At 40.7% G+C, this 14,386-nt stretch overlaps 1 protein-coding gene across 1 annotated transcript in view; it reads left to right on the top strand.

Moving 5' to 3' along the window:
• Positions 1-9,703, top strand: part of myocd (myocardin) — a gene marked incomplete at both ends in the record, with an annotated part of 77,518 nt that extends 67,815 nt beyond the window's left edge. The window contains 7 exons of the mRNA XM_079260968.1: positions 669-825; positions 1,029-1,574; positions 1,656-2,150; positions 4,061-4,207; positions 4,482-4,610; positions 8,528-8,585; positions 9,087-9,703. Of these exons, the coding sequence (XP_079117094.1) occupies positions 669-825; positions 1,029-1,574; positions 1,656-2,150; positions 4,061-4,207; positions 4,482-4,610; positions 8,528-8,585; positions 9,087-9,703 (2,149 nt within the window). The remainder of the gene's footprint in view (positions 1-668; positions 826-1,028; positions 1,575-1,655; positions 2,151-4,060; positions 4,208-4,481; positions 4,611-8,527; positions 8,586-9,086) is intronic.
• Positions 9,704-14,386: the final 4,683 nt, after the last annotated feature.

Raw genomic sequence — 14,386 nt, 5'->3', positions numbered from 1 at the left:
AAACGATTGGTTAAAAATACATTTAATAGTTAAAAAAAACACATTTAAACATCAGTAAAGCTTTATCATAAAGTAGATTTTAAACATTTGTCTTTTTGTAGGAGAGTTGGCAGATGTTCACCGGACATCAGGAACACCTGCCTACATGTGTAGAAGAAGAAGAGCAACTAACAGTCAAATAAAGAAATACAATGAAACATGACGAAACTAGAAATCTGTTTAAAATGTTGGGTTGCCATTTACTGTAATAACACAACAGAAACAATAAATTTTTTAAAAATCTTTTCAGTTTTAAGACCCCAGAAGAAAAGTACAGGGAGAGGTCAGAACTCCACCAAGCAATCAAACAATGTTCTTGTTCTACATTCATTTCACATGGATCCACCATCTGGATGCATCTCTGAATCCACAGTGTTGGCCACATTGTGGTGTTCCATTTTTTCTCTTGCAGTGAAGAAAAGTTGTTCCTGTTATGGATGCTAGTATCCAGAAAACCAGGAAGGATGGTGGGAAACCATCGTTTTCCTCATTGTTTGTTAACAGCCATGACAGCGATGACTTCTCCCGCTAACTGTCTTTTAGCTTGTTGACCATGTTGGAACCAGCATGGAGGTACTTCACTTCTTTTTGTCTTTATCTTACTGTCTACTGGAATGTTCCTGTTCCAGAGCGGTGGGTGAACAGTTACCAGCTTGCAGCGCCGGTGGTCCTTCCAGCGCAGCCAACAGTAACTCGTCCTCTCCGGTCAAGAGCACATTTCCCAACCAAAGCAGCATCTCATCTGTCAAACCCGGACCACTGCCTGCCAATCTGGACGACCTCAAAGTAGGTGTTAACGGACATGAAAGTCTAGACCAGGGATCTTCAAATCTGGTCCTCGAGTGCCATTCCTATGAATCAGGTGTGTTGCTGCAGGGACACATGCCATACCTGCAGGATACCGGCCCTCGAGGACCGGATCCGGAGAGCCCTGATGAGCACGATCTTTTCTGCTCAACGCAAATCTTTAATTGAAGTTGTTCTTTAAGGTTTCTGAGCTCAGGCAGCACCTGCGTATCCGCGGCATGCCGGTCTCGGGCACCAAGACCTCCCTCATTGAGCGACTCCGGCCCTTCAAGGACTCCAACGCGGACTCCTCGCCCACGGGATCTTCTGACATCACCACCTTGACCTTCCCCGTCACACCCACGGGGTCCCTGTCCTCCTACCAGTCCCCGTCATCCTCCAGCACTCTGTCACAAAGAGGGTATTACCCCTACCCCAGCACTTCCTCCAGCCCACCCATCTCCCCCGCCTCCTCAGACCTGTCTCTCAGCGGCTCGCTCCCCGACAGCTTCAGCGACGTGCCCATGTCCTCGCCAACACAGTTCGCCTTGCAGCCGTCACCGGCACAGCTCGGCATGGAGGACGGCCAGGGTGGAGGAGGAGGAAGCACCAAGCTGGGTGGGGGGAATCATCGGCCAGGGGAAGGTGGAGATGCAGATGGTATTGATGCTGAAAAAGATAAGATGCTGGTGGAGAAGCAGAAGGTGATCGAAGAGCTGACATGGAAGCTGCACCAAGAGCAAAGACAGGTGAGTCCGTTTAGACTTTGTTTTAAACTGGTCGAAACTGGATGGACTGGACCTATTTACCTTTGTGGTTGTCATTGTTAGGTTGAAGAGCTGAAAATGCAGCTCCACAAGAGGAAACGCTGTTATGGAGCCACGCAGGACAATGCTGCTCCTCCTCAAGCTCACCTCTCCATGCTCCACCAGCAGCAATCTCCACCTATGATGGGACAGCATTTTTTCGGGGTGACGGTCAAACAGGAGCCTCTGTCTTTGTCCTCCAGCTGCCCTCTGTCTTCTCCCAAACAGCTGAAAAGTTCTCCTGGCAGCTGCATAGAGGACATGGGACACTGCAACAACCCCATCGCAAACATGGGGGGCCCTGGAGGGCCACAGTGCATGGACACAGGCCCTTCCTCTGGCAGCCCCTCCACAATGTCTGCCTTCCTCAGTCCACAGTGCTCCCCGCAAGATTCCCCCATCGGAAAACCTCCCACCAGCTCGCAGCCTTCGTCTCCTAATAACCCCTACCTGCTGCCCCCCCCACTGGGACGCGACAGCTGTGGTCACCAAGGCAACAGCAGAACTCACAACATGCCGGTGAGATGTTTATTATTTCAGTTCATGTGGTTTGCAGGCTAACTTTTGTTTTAATAACAATCAATACAACTTCCGCTGATTTATCCGTCATTGTGTTTTAGGGATTTGTTGTGTTGGAGTTGATCAATTTACAAGTTAGGAAAAAAATCACTCCCCCCACAGTTGTCATGAAGTTAACCTGACCTATTAAACCAAAAATGGATTTTTAAATCAGACTGTAAACATGTTTATTTTGCTGTGAAGTTGGTCTTTTTAACATGAAAGTCTGTGGGGATTCACTCTGTTTTGCAGCCCCTTGTGGATGAAGGGGGAACTGCAGTTTTATGCACTTCACTTTTAACCGCCGGAGGCTCCGTCCATCTTATATATATATATATATATATATATATATACGGTCTATTGCTAAAACCTCTTCTTCTTCTCTGTTCTTCACTGATCACATGTTTATTACCATTCCTATTTCAAATGACATGACAAAATAATTTATCTTTTTTGGGTGTTTTTTTTTTATGAATAATCAATCATTCAAAATATTAACCCTGATATTTAAAGGTGAAGTATGTAAGATTTTCAATATTTTCAAAATAAATTAACTAATGAAATAACTACAATCATAATTAGATAGTTTTTTTTAAACATGTAGGTTCCAGTCTGTCCATATTTGATGCGTTATTAAATCCAATGAGGGCTCAGCGTTAAGGGAGGGGTGGAACTAGTGTCAGTGCGTCAGGAAAGATGCCCAATAATAAAAATAACAATGGCTGCCATGTTTCAGTGCTTGAGGAGAGGTGTTTGACCTCCCCTGACACCCGCTTCCTCCAGACCCAAGCCCACCTTTGTAACCACCAGGCAACCACTCCCCAAGCACAGGAATAAAACATTGGATGTTTCATATTTTAAAGATTTTTCTGGCTTCTAAAATGCCATTTCCATGTGGATGAAACATCCAAATGACAAAAGTACAATAACTTTAGCGTTTACACCTAAATCTGCCTCCAAATGGCCTGCACAACCTGCGTTTTAATCGTACCTGTGTGTTTTTAAATGTCATGAAAATGAGATTTTACTGCGGTATGTTGAAGGTAAATAGTATGTTTGTATGTCTGAACAAATATGCTGACAAATCATTTAAAGGGCATGATGGTGTTACGTTCTTTACAAACACAATGTTGATTATTTGTTTCTGTGAAACAGGAAAACGTGGTTTAACTTGATTAAATTTCTCGCACAAGTTAAAGCTGGGGTAGGTAATGTTGGGGAGCTAGCAAGATCTGAAAGTGGCGCCCTGTCTTGGCTCCTCTCCTTTTGATTCTGCTCCTTGCGTGATCCAAGGCTTTTTTATTCGTAGTCTTTTCAACCAATGATTTTCTCTTCCTCGGCTGTTTAGCAGGAGGAGGCAAATAAACCGAGCCGGGTCGAGAAATCCTTCCTGCATTTTCTCAGCCATGTTTGCCTTCCGAGTTTCTTCTTCACTACTTTGTATTTTCATCCTAACGCGCTGTTTATATGCAGGCTGTGGCTATCAGGTATGCACTGCTGGAGGGGGAGGAGGGGAGCCGGGAGAAGAAACTTACGAAATATAAGAAGTTAACAACTTCAATTCGGTCTGAACGTTTGGATTGGTCAGAGATTTTACAGATTTACAGTAAACTGAGGGGTCTAACTATAATTTTTATTGTTCATGATTACAAATTGTATAGACTACTATCAGGACGAAGAACCACTTCACCCAGGGTAAAATAAAATGTCTCTGAGCAAGATTACCTACTATAGCTTTAACCTTTATTGTCATTAACATGATGATATCTTGTGTCTGCGTGTGTGAAAAGAAGTGTGATTTCCCTGAGGGTATTACCTCATGCTCTCCGCGTCTTTGTGTTGTGTGTGATGTTTGGACACGCTGTCTGCAGATGCAGCAGAGGAGCAGCAACCAGCAGGTGAACTGCTCTTATCCTCCAGACCAGAGAAGCCTTCAGCCGCTGTTTGCCGCCTCAGCTGAATGTGGCCTCAACCACAACGGCTCCACCAAGACCGAGAACCAAAACATGCAAGCAAAGGTAAACAAGTCAACATAAGAAACATCACGTGACTGAATGGCCTCACATCCACGTAACAGTTTCCCTCTTTTCCATCTATTCGTGACCTGTCTCTGTGTATTATTGTCTGATGGTTGTCTGAGGTTCATATCTGCATGCATTGTCCTTTACAACACAATGCCAACCCATCTGCTATTAGATCTTTACTGTGAGATTATTCAAACTATTTTTTTTTTTAATTTGGTAAGCTCCCCTACAAAATGCTAACGTCACTTTTTACTTATTTCTCATATAGATGTCAGTATTGCCGTCTCCTCGGCATGTTGGCCAAAAGTGCCAGGCCTCTCCCCCCGCCTTCAGTAGCTCAGATTCAGATGCATCTGACTTAAGACAGCCCCCATGCTATGAGGATGCAGTCAAGCAGGTAAACTCCAATCTGAAATGCTGAAATTTAATGGAGATGGCTGGCCAGAGATTTCATTTGAGCTTGTGGCATTGCTCTGATTTCCGTGTCTTCTCTTGCTTGTTGTCACCCGTGTCACGTCTCATCTTTCACATCCGTCGCTTTGTTCACTGCATGAACCTTCTACATGTTGCAAAGTCTGCAGCAGATTTGATTTCATCTAAATTCAGGGATTTTTTAATAGCTGTGATGTTGTATAAAGACTATTTAACTCATTGTTCTCTTGTATAAAAAAGGAACATTTAGCCTCCCGTCATACTTAAACAAAATTCTAAAAGTAGAATTATCAAAACAAATCAAAATTTTATTTACAGCATAGAAACTTTTCACACAAACAGCAGCGTAAAGTTCTTCACATAACAAAAATATAAACTAAATATCAACAATAAAACAAAATTAAAAACAAGCCTTCGGAAACTTAAACATTTAACTCACTCAGAAGTCCCAGGAACCCGTCCATACTGGGACACCAGTCATGTCCACAGAGGCCACCACTACCAGACTCACCCAGTTCATGACCGTGTGGGGCAGCTACCAGTGGAGGATGCCACCAAACCCCCCAGACTGGAGCGATCACCACAATGTGAAAGATCCCAGTAGGGAAAGCACTTCATTAAAACAAGTCCATCCTGCTGCCCTGCTTCAGTTTAAAGACAGATTTTCTAACCGGCTTCTCCACAGCAGATGGTTTTCAAAGCTCTGTTTGGAAAAAGGACACCGTCTCAGTCAGCTTCATTTCAGCCCTTCAAGCCCTTCGCCTTTTCTCAAAGCATGTGTTAAATAAAACATACAAATTCATATTGAAATGAGTAAATCTGTGCGACCATATAGTCTATCTGAATACTTTTGGAGTCATAATTAGGGGAATATTTGAGATATCTGTTCAGATGCACAAACATGAACATAAGATGGCACACAGCACAAATGACAACAGCTGAAAAACTTTTAGGATGACGTTAAATATCCCTGGAGCTCCAACTTTTTATCAGAGCAGAGTAAAACATAACATTTTCTCTGCAAAGGTTGACTCTGATAAAGTAAAGCAAAACAAAAAGTCATTTTGGCCGTTTTTCTTAATTAATGACAGAACTTTTCAAACAAGAGCTGTAATGTAAGTAGTAAGGATGTGAATCTAACAACAACTTTATTTCCCATTTGATTTTTGGCATGACGATTCAATGCAGAATTTATTCTCGATTCAAACTGATTTGATTCATAATCATTACTTTCATGTAACAAAAGGTGCTAATTCCCCAAATAACTCCAATCTTCTATAAGCTAAAAAGAATTGACATATTATTCGGGCCGATTTCATTTAAATTGCAACACGTACAAAACATTTTTTTCTTATTGTTTTTCTGAATTTTATTTAGGAAAAAACAACACAGAAGTCAGACCATCATACTGCTGCTATAATGCCCAAAAAGACAAGAAAAAGATCAATAAAAAAAATAAAAATGACAACAACAAAAAAAAAAATAGAGGCTTTTTTTTTAACAAAAATATTGATTGTTAAATTGTGAAGCAAAAAATTCCCAATTTTTGATTTTTTTTTTCTATTCAATTTCCCACCCCTCGTGTCCAAATTTTTCAAACCACAGGAATCTGTTTTACAACATCGCCCAAGTGGCAGCATTCGCTGTCTAAAGGTCCATTTATGGACGACGATGAAGAGTTTTTCCATCTCCTGCATTAGTTAACTGCGTAATTTGAACCGTTTGCTAGGAGATTAGCTACCCGTCACTTGATGCAGAAAATGGAAAACACCGAAATCTCAGCGGTGATGAGTTTTACAGCTGACTCACATCCACTAAAAGGAACTAACCAGAGAAGAAGAAGAGGAACAGGAAAAAAAATTATGCTGAAACCACCTCATAAAAAGCACCTGAAAATGTTAGGAAAGAAAAACTACTTATGTCACTCCTCCTGTATCCATCTCATCCATGTTCTGTGGTTTAATGAGGTCAGTGAGCTGGTGAAGTTAAAGTACCAGGTTAGTTCATGTACTGGTAACCTCGGGCTTTTTCTGGCATTTAATTGATAAAACATGTGTGAGAAACATCGCAGTGCAGATGATTCATTCCTGTTAAAAAGAAAAACCAAAAAAATTATTACACATTGATAATTAACTTAGCTTCAGTTTTATCGAAGAGCTCATTGCTGATGAGATGCTAGCTGATGATAGCATTAAGTCAAGCATGCTTTTCAGTGTGGTGTGGGGTGGGGGGTCCACAGCTTATTGGTCGATGCATGAAGTCTTTAATGAAGCCTTGCAGCAGGAGGCAGCGCAGTTTGGAGAGTTCACCTCTGAGTTCTGACATAGAAAATATGGTGGAGATCACAAAGTTTGTTCTCAAGAAGGGATATTAGACGGTACAGTAGACGAAGGAGGTCTGTGTGGCCATAAATGCGCTAAAACCATAGACTGTGTATAAAAAGATGGACGTAGCCTCCGTGACGTCACCCGTAGGTTTCTGAAGAGCTGGGGTTTTGGTGGGCGGGTCCTACCATCACCATCTTGGCAGGGGCATGCGTGTTGTCCCTGAAAATACAAACATGGGCAAAGAGGTGGAGCTGAGAGGGGGGCTGTGAGCGTCATGGTGATGACTGACATCTAGCAAACTCCAAGCTGCCTGTAGCTAAGAGCTAACCGAGCTAACTTGGAGATAACAGGAGCTAACCAGCTAACTGAGGTAAGAGGGCTAAAGCTAAGTCACGTTGTTAACTGGCTAAAAACCGCGGTTGTTCTACGTTCTTCTGACTTGAAGCAGGAGATCAGGTACCTGCCATTCAAAATGACATGCCCCTAAATATGCCGAATTTCAAGATTAAATTACTTTTAAACGGGCAAGTTAGAAAAAAAATCACTCCCCCCACAGTTGTCATGAAGTTAACCTGACCTATTAAACTGAAAATGGATTTTTAAATCAGGCTGTAAACATGTTTATTTCTGCTGTGAAGTTGGTCTTTTTAACATGAAAGTCTGTGGGGATTCACTCTGTTTTGCAGCCCCTTGTGGATGAAGGGAGAACTGCAGTTTTATGCACTTCACTTTTAACCGCCGGAGGCTCCGTCCATCCTATATATATATACGGTCTATGGCTAAAACCGCTTCTTCTTCTCTGTTCTTCACTGATCACATGTCAGCTAAATCATACAACACCACCCCCTGTGGTTTTTAGCAGTACTGCCCCATTTGCTTCATCAAGGGCAGTGATTCTCAAATGTTTTGAGCTATGACGCTAACGATAACACACATTGGTGTCACAACCCCACACACAGTCTGATTAGTTGCGTGACATATCAAATGGGTCAGCTTGAAGCCTCCTCTAAATGTAAGACAGAAAAACTGTCAGAATCTTCAGAAATAAGAAGGATAAAGTGTTTTCTTGTCATTTACAGCTGTGACTACAAGCCAAAATCACCTACTCTCATGGAGATTATGCCAAATTCAGATCGTTACTAGGACATGTGTACTCACGTTGCTATTTGTGAGTTGATATGTTTAAAAATTAAATATTTAAATTTCACAGATTTATCTCTGCTTCATGATTTCATTTGACAGCCCTGATGAAAATCCCAAATGTGTTTTAAAAAATCCAGGTTAGATATTTCTTACAATTGTTTGGCAATCCCCTGACAGTATCTCCAGTCCCCACAAGGGTCTTGACCCCCAGTTTTAGAACCACTAAACAAAAGTAAAAATAAACTGAATACACTCGTAAAGGATACAGAAGACAGACAGAGGGCTTCATAACGTGGAGCATAACTAAGTCTTTAAGTCTTGATAGTCTACTGGAGGGTTTTTACAGTTGTTTTGCAATCATTAAATGTTGCTGAAATAATTTTTAAACACTGATTTATCTTTATTATTGCAGCAACTGACCCGCAGCCAGCAAATGGATGAACTTTTGGATGTGCTGATAGAGAGTGGAGGTAAGGTCCGAATCCTTCAGTAAGATTCGTTTCCAGGACACAACAAATCGGTCTCAAATATATTTATAAAAAGTGGGCAGATCAGTAATGCGACCTGTCAAGCAGAGGCTGTTATCAAAACCACATAATATACCAGTACTATGTTCTGAATTACAGTATGCAACCAGTACACAAAGTACTGGAAGATATGTTGTATAGGACAAGTACCAGAATATCATTTGTTATAATAATCATTATAATTACTGCAAACACCTATAAGAATACCAGATATCTGATGCATTATCATAAAGATGCACATTTTTAAAGGTTTATGAGGATTAAACAAGTTAAACTAAGCTGTGCCATTGTTTACTTGTACTTTACTAAACCATATACTGGCTAAGAAAGTCACAGCATGCTGCAGAGTACTATCTAGTATGTGTAGTATGCAGTAGGGGGTTCTGTTGGTATGCAGTTCCAGTACCCACTGTGACCCTCCCTCCTCTCCTCTTTCTCTTCAAGAGATGCCAGCTAACGCCAGAGAAGAGAGGGAGAGGTCCTCTGTAACAAAAGTTGTGCCTCACATTACTGTGTCCCCAGGGTGTCCCGGCCTCCTCGTCCCGCGGTTCCACCGACACTACGAGCACCCGTCCCCCAACCACCTCCTGTACGACCACACGGCCAATCACATCACCGAGAGCCACCTGCAGACTCTGCTGGGTGGTCCCATCGGCCGGGGAGGGGAAGTGGCCCCTCTTGACATGGCTGCCGAGGACCGGGGCCAGGAAGACGAAGGGAACAGAGACGCTGAAGGGTTTGGCAGCTCTCAAGACCGTCACTGCCATCCTCATCATCCCCAACAGGACAAACTTCTGACCAACAGAGATGTAATGGACACCCCTCTGTCACCCACCAGCAGCAAGGCATCCAGTGTCCCGGAGGTGCAGGGGATGGTCAGCATGACCTTCAGCGAGACGCCATGGGAGACGATGGAGTGGCTGGACCTGACGCCGCCCAGCTCCGCCTCAGCCTTCAGCGTTGCTCCACCCAGTGTGCCCAGCATCTTCAACACAGAGTTCCTGGATGTAACGGGCATTAACTTGAACTCTGCCATGGACCTCCATCTGGAACACTGGTGAAGGCAGCACCGCTGATACCAGTAACCACGTCACCAAAGAACCAGCTTCGGTCCAGGTGGAGAGCTTGTCTTTGCTGTAACACAGCAGGATGTTACGTGATGTAGACTTAGTTGACAGATAAGTCAGAAGACAGATTTCTGCTTGACTTCTCCTTCACCCTGACATGATGTTCTTGTTTTGTTGTCGTATTCAGAAACCAGGTGCTCTTTGTAAAAGACGCGCACAGCTGCGATGGACATATGAAGGATTTTCCGTGTGAACTCGATAAACATGTTATGCAGTATCAGTGTTACACCACCTAGACTTGAACACACAATTTGACAATCATTGTATACTTTTAGAGTCTTTGTTTGTGTTACTGGAAAAAAAGAAGCAAAAGAAACCCTGAAATGAATTACATGCTGAGCTGGATTGCCTGGTAATGACCGTAGTGTAAATACTGACAGTGACAAGCTGACATCCAGATACTTTGTCAGTGGAGTGGGAGAGGACACACACACACACACATCACAAATCAAGCAATTTATGAAATCAATTCATCATTTGAGGTAAATATTATTTAAAAAATAAAAAAACAGTACACCTTTAGCTTCATGCACACTTTATCACAGTCTGCTTGTGCTTAGAATACGTGTAGACATGGTTGTCATACTATACCTTAGAAAGAACTTTTTTTATACAAGTTTATTTTCACTATTTGGAATATTAATCCGCAGAAAGACATTGTGGAGGAAAGAGCAGTGTCTTTAAAAATATTTGGTCTTATTAGTTTTAATCAACAGACAAACTGTGCCTTATTTATAAAGGCTTTTTTTTTTATAGCATTTTATACATATAAATATATATATATATATCATTGTCCCCTTTATCATTTTTGTGGTAAATTACTCCCTCAAAGGTATTGACAATTATTAATCTAGATTAAATGAGACAACTGAAGATATATTTTTTATGTATATATATATATATATATATATATATATATATATATATATATATATATATATATATATATATATATATATATATATATATATATATGCTACAAAAAGTATCCATAGAGTTTGGTTGGAAATAAGTCTTGGTAATGAATCTTATACAGCTTTAAATTCTGTTTATTTCCCCTATCAATGTGCAACATTTGTAAGGAAAACAAAATGTACGATTATGCCTTAGGGTCAGTGTGTGGAGAGGATGTGGAGAATGCTGAGCGGATCGCTGCACCAGTAGGATAACTGTGTAATGGAGGCAGTGGGATGGTATGATCCAACCCCACCCCCCACTGGCGGTGTTTCTATTACAGCTTTTTCAAAATAAAAGCAATATTTTTAAAGTTTTAACAAAGTACAGTTGCAATATTTTTAAGCTTAGATGTTCCCATAAGCAGTTTTTCAGTGCAATATTTAAATTTTGCATAACGAGGGCTAATGGTAACACAGTATGAGAAACATGGCAGCGAGCTGGAGATGACGTTCTGCAACCGGCAGTGATCCCATATCTCCACACTCTGAACTCTGTTGTCCCAAGGCTCATCTCTAGGGGTTCATCCTGGGTTCTATCTCGGCTGCTGTTCTTGTCAGATTGACCAACATGACCATGTTGTCTGACTGGTGACAGAGGCTGGATGAAGAATGGGATGCCATCCCAAATCAGTGTAAGCAAGCTGTCAACCAGCATGAGGAGAAACCAGACTGTTTTGTCATTTAAAATTTGCACAAAAAATGTTTTTTGTTTTTTTTTAGATAAGAATAACATGAATAATCTGTTTTCGAGCAAATAGTGGAGATAACAGCAAATAATCTAGTAACAATTGCCATGAGTAAAACAGAAACAGTAATTGGATAACATACGTACTTATGGCATTACATTCCCAAACCAAGTGATGAAGATGGTTCAGATGTGTTTATTTAAGAGTCTACAGCAGCATCACTGGAAGTGTAATGGCGAGGGATTCATGTAAACCTACATCCTCAACTCTGGTGCTCATCCCACAAATGCATCTTCCTTACAAATGTTGCTCCATTTTGAACGAAAATAAACAAACTTTCCAACGGTATAAGATTTACTACTAACAAGCTTTGTGACAATAAACTTAAAAAAAATCAGTCACTGACTTTTTGCGCCAACTTTATATATATATATACTTCATTTAATTTTTAGGCCACTCAGTTATTTATTTAGTAATTTTATATTTATACTTGATCCTGTATTTATACTGACATTCCTTTCCAGATGACTTGGGGTTCTTTTATAATTTCCTATCAAAATACCATAATTGATGACTGCCACTACTTTGATAATTAGTTTTCTTAAAAATGTGATGCAAAATGAAGGAACCACTTTGAAAAGCCATGTTTTCTTAAATCACTTTTCCTTAAGCAATAATATGAATTGGAAATGTCCATTTTAAGCACTTGTGAATAGAAATTTGTAATATATTCTGATCTTAACTGTGAATGCTTCATGTTAACACAGAACTTCCACCATAGCCAGCTAAGACATGCAATGGGTAGCCTAATATGAGACTTTTGGACTCAGACACTGAGGCAGGGTTCACGTGTACAGATTTCAGGCTTTGGAGATTTTTTGGAATGGGGTGAAGTCTTGTGTTGCCAACCTTTATGACTTCTGTGTCTTGCTTTATTTAATGCAGTATAAAGTCAAGAAAACGTCAATGTTTGTGCCAGCCAATCAAACTGATTGAAAGATTGTGTGTGAGCTTGAGACTGATTATCACTACATTTCCAAAAGTCAACCCCACTCACTATACATCATGTTTATGTGGATCCTGTCTTAAGGTCTCTGCTTTGCTCAGTAAATGTCTGTATACATGTAAAAACTCAGAATATCATCTTGGCATTTTGGGAAATAAACACTTTTTTCGTGCCATGAATCACATAAAAATAACTGAAAATTGTTGTTAGTTTCATGTCTTTCCATTTACTATTTAAACTATACTACTATTCTATTTAAACTCAGGCTGCAACACATTAGCATAACTTATACCAAGACAATAGACAGTATGTATGTTTGACGTCACCAATAGCCATCTTGGCAGCGTCACGTGTCGTCTCTCCCAGAAAATAGAATAGGTAAGGAGTTGTAGCTGAGACGGGGGTCGTTAGCATGGGGGTGGATAATTGACATCTAACAAACTCCTATCTGCCTGTAGCTAAGAGCTATCCCAGAGCTAACAGGAGCTAACTAGCTAACAGAGGTAAGCGGGCTAAAGCTAAGTTACACTGTCAACTGGTTAAAAACCGTGGTTGTTCTACATTCCTCCTTCTTGAAGCATTGGTATTGGGTACCTGTTAATCAAAAGGACACGGCCCTTGTACCAAATTTCAAGGTGAAATTACTTCTAAATGGAGGAGTTAGAAAAAACTTCACTCCCCCCCCCCCCCCCCCCCCCCCCCCCCAGTTATCATGAAGGTAAACCTGGCCTATTAATCTTAAAATGTGTTTTTTGTACCGGGCTGTAAACATGTTTATTTCTGCTGTGAAGTTGGTCTTTTTAACATGCGAGTCTGTGGGCATTTGCTGTTTTTGGAGCTCCTAGTGAATGAGGGAGAAAATGCAAGTTTTGTCACTTCTACATGGGGTTCACTTTTTCACATTTCAATCAATCAAACTTTATTTATGAAGCGCTCTTCCAACATTAAACATGTGACTCAAAGTGCTTTACACTTTAAAATAAGATGCAGACAGACATCATATAAGAGACATTTCCAGCCCCACAATACATCTAAATGACAGAGGTAAGTTCAGACAGATTAGAAGTAGAAACCCTACCAAAGGAGCCGTCTCCACTGGGGCGGCACATTGGCAGAAACCACAGGGTTGCCTCTTGGCCAAGACTAAAAATTGGAAAAATGGCCCAACCTGAAAAGTAAAATAATTCAATCTGTTGTGCCAGTAAAGTATGCAGTGCTCTTTATCTCTAAAGATCACAGTGAGCACTCTCGAGAGTTGGTCTCATATGAAATGTCTTCTCTTGGAGGCCTGGAAATTTATAGTTTTGCTTTAGGTATGGTGCCATAATTAATAAGAGACACTTAATTCAGGGGATATGGTGCACAGTTTGAAACTAAAACAGTACGCAGACATTACACAAGCTGTACATGGCCATGAGATAATTATTTTGTTCCCACATGTTAACTTTCGCCAAACTTGCGGCTACACAATAACAGCTTATCCATGCATAATCAAGACCAAACTTTTTCTTCTGATGTCATAAATTTAACATCGATTCAGACAAAAACGGATATTTTACTCAACTTTTCAATATAGACATATTTTTTTCATGTGCAACCAAAAATAGTGAAGACTCCCAAAGTTACTACTTTTTCTTAAAATGACCATATCCTGTCATTTTACCTTTGGAATTACTAGGAAAATATCATTCAAGTAAATTAATTTAGACTGGATAAATTTCTCCTGACCCAGCTTAACTAGCAATAGCATTAGCACAACTAGCTTTCAATGTTCATGCATTCACTGCACATTATTATTATTTTCTTTTCATGGTAATGGCCATCTTGCTCGTTTTGCATTTGTACAACTATCTTTCCTTGCCATACTAATCCCAATCCAGTTCCCCTAGTAATAGCATTAGTCCAGTGGCTTTTTAAAACACATTTTTATTCTGAAGCCACAAAATATTCCATTCATTCATTCATTTAT

Source organism: Telmatherina bonti (assembly GCF_933228915.1).
Source record: "Telmatherina bonti genome assembly, chromosome: 21".
In the NCBI taxonomy this organism is placed as follows: Eukaryota; Metazoa; Chordata; class Actinopteri; order Atheriniformes; family Telmatherinidae; genus Telmatherina; species Telmatherina bonti.
Note: the sequence above shows the minus strand (reverse complement) of the source record. Positions and strands in the feature narration are given on the sequence as shown.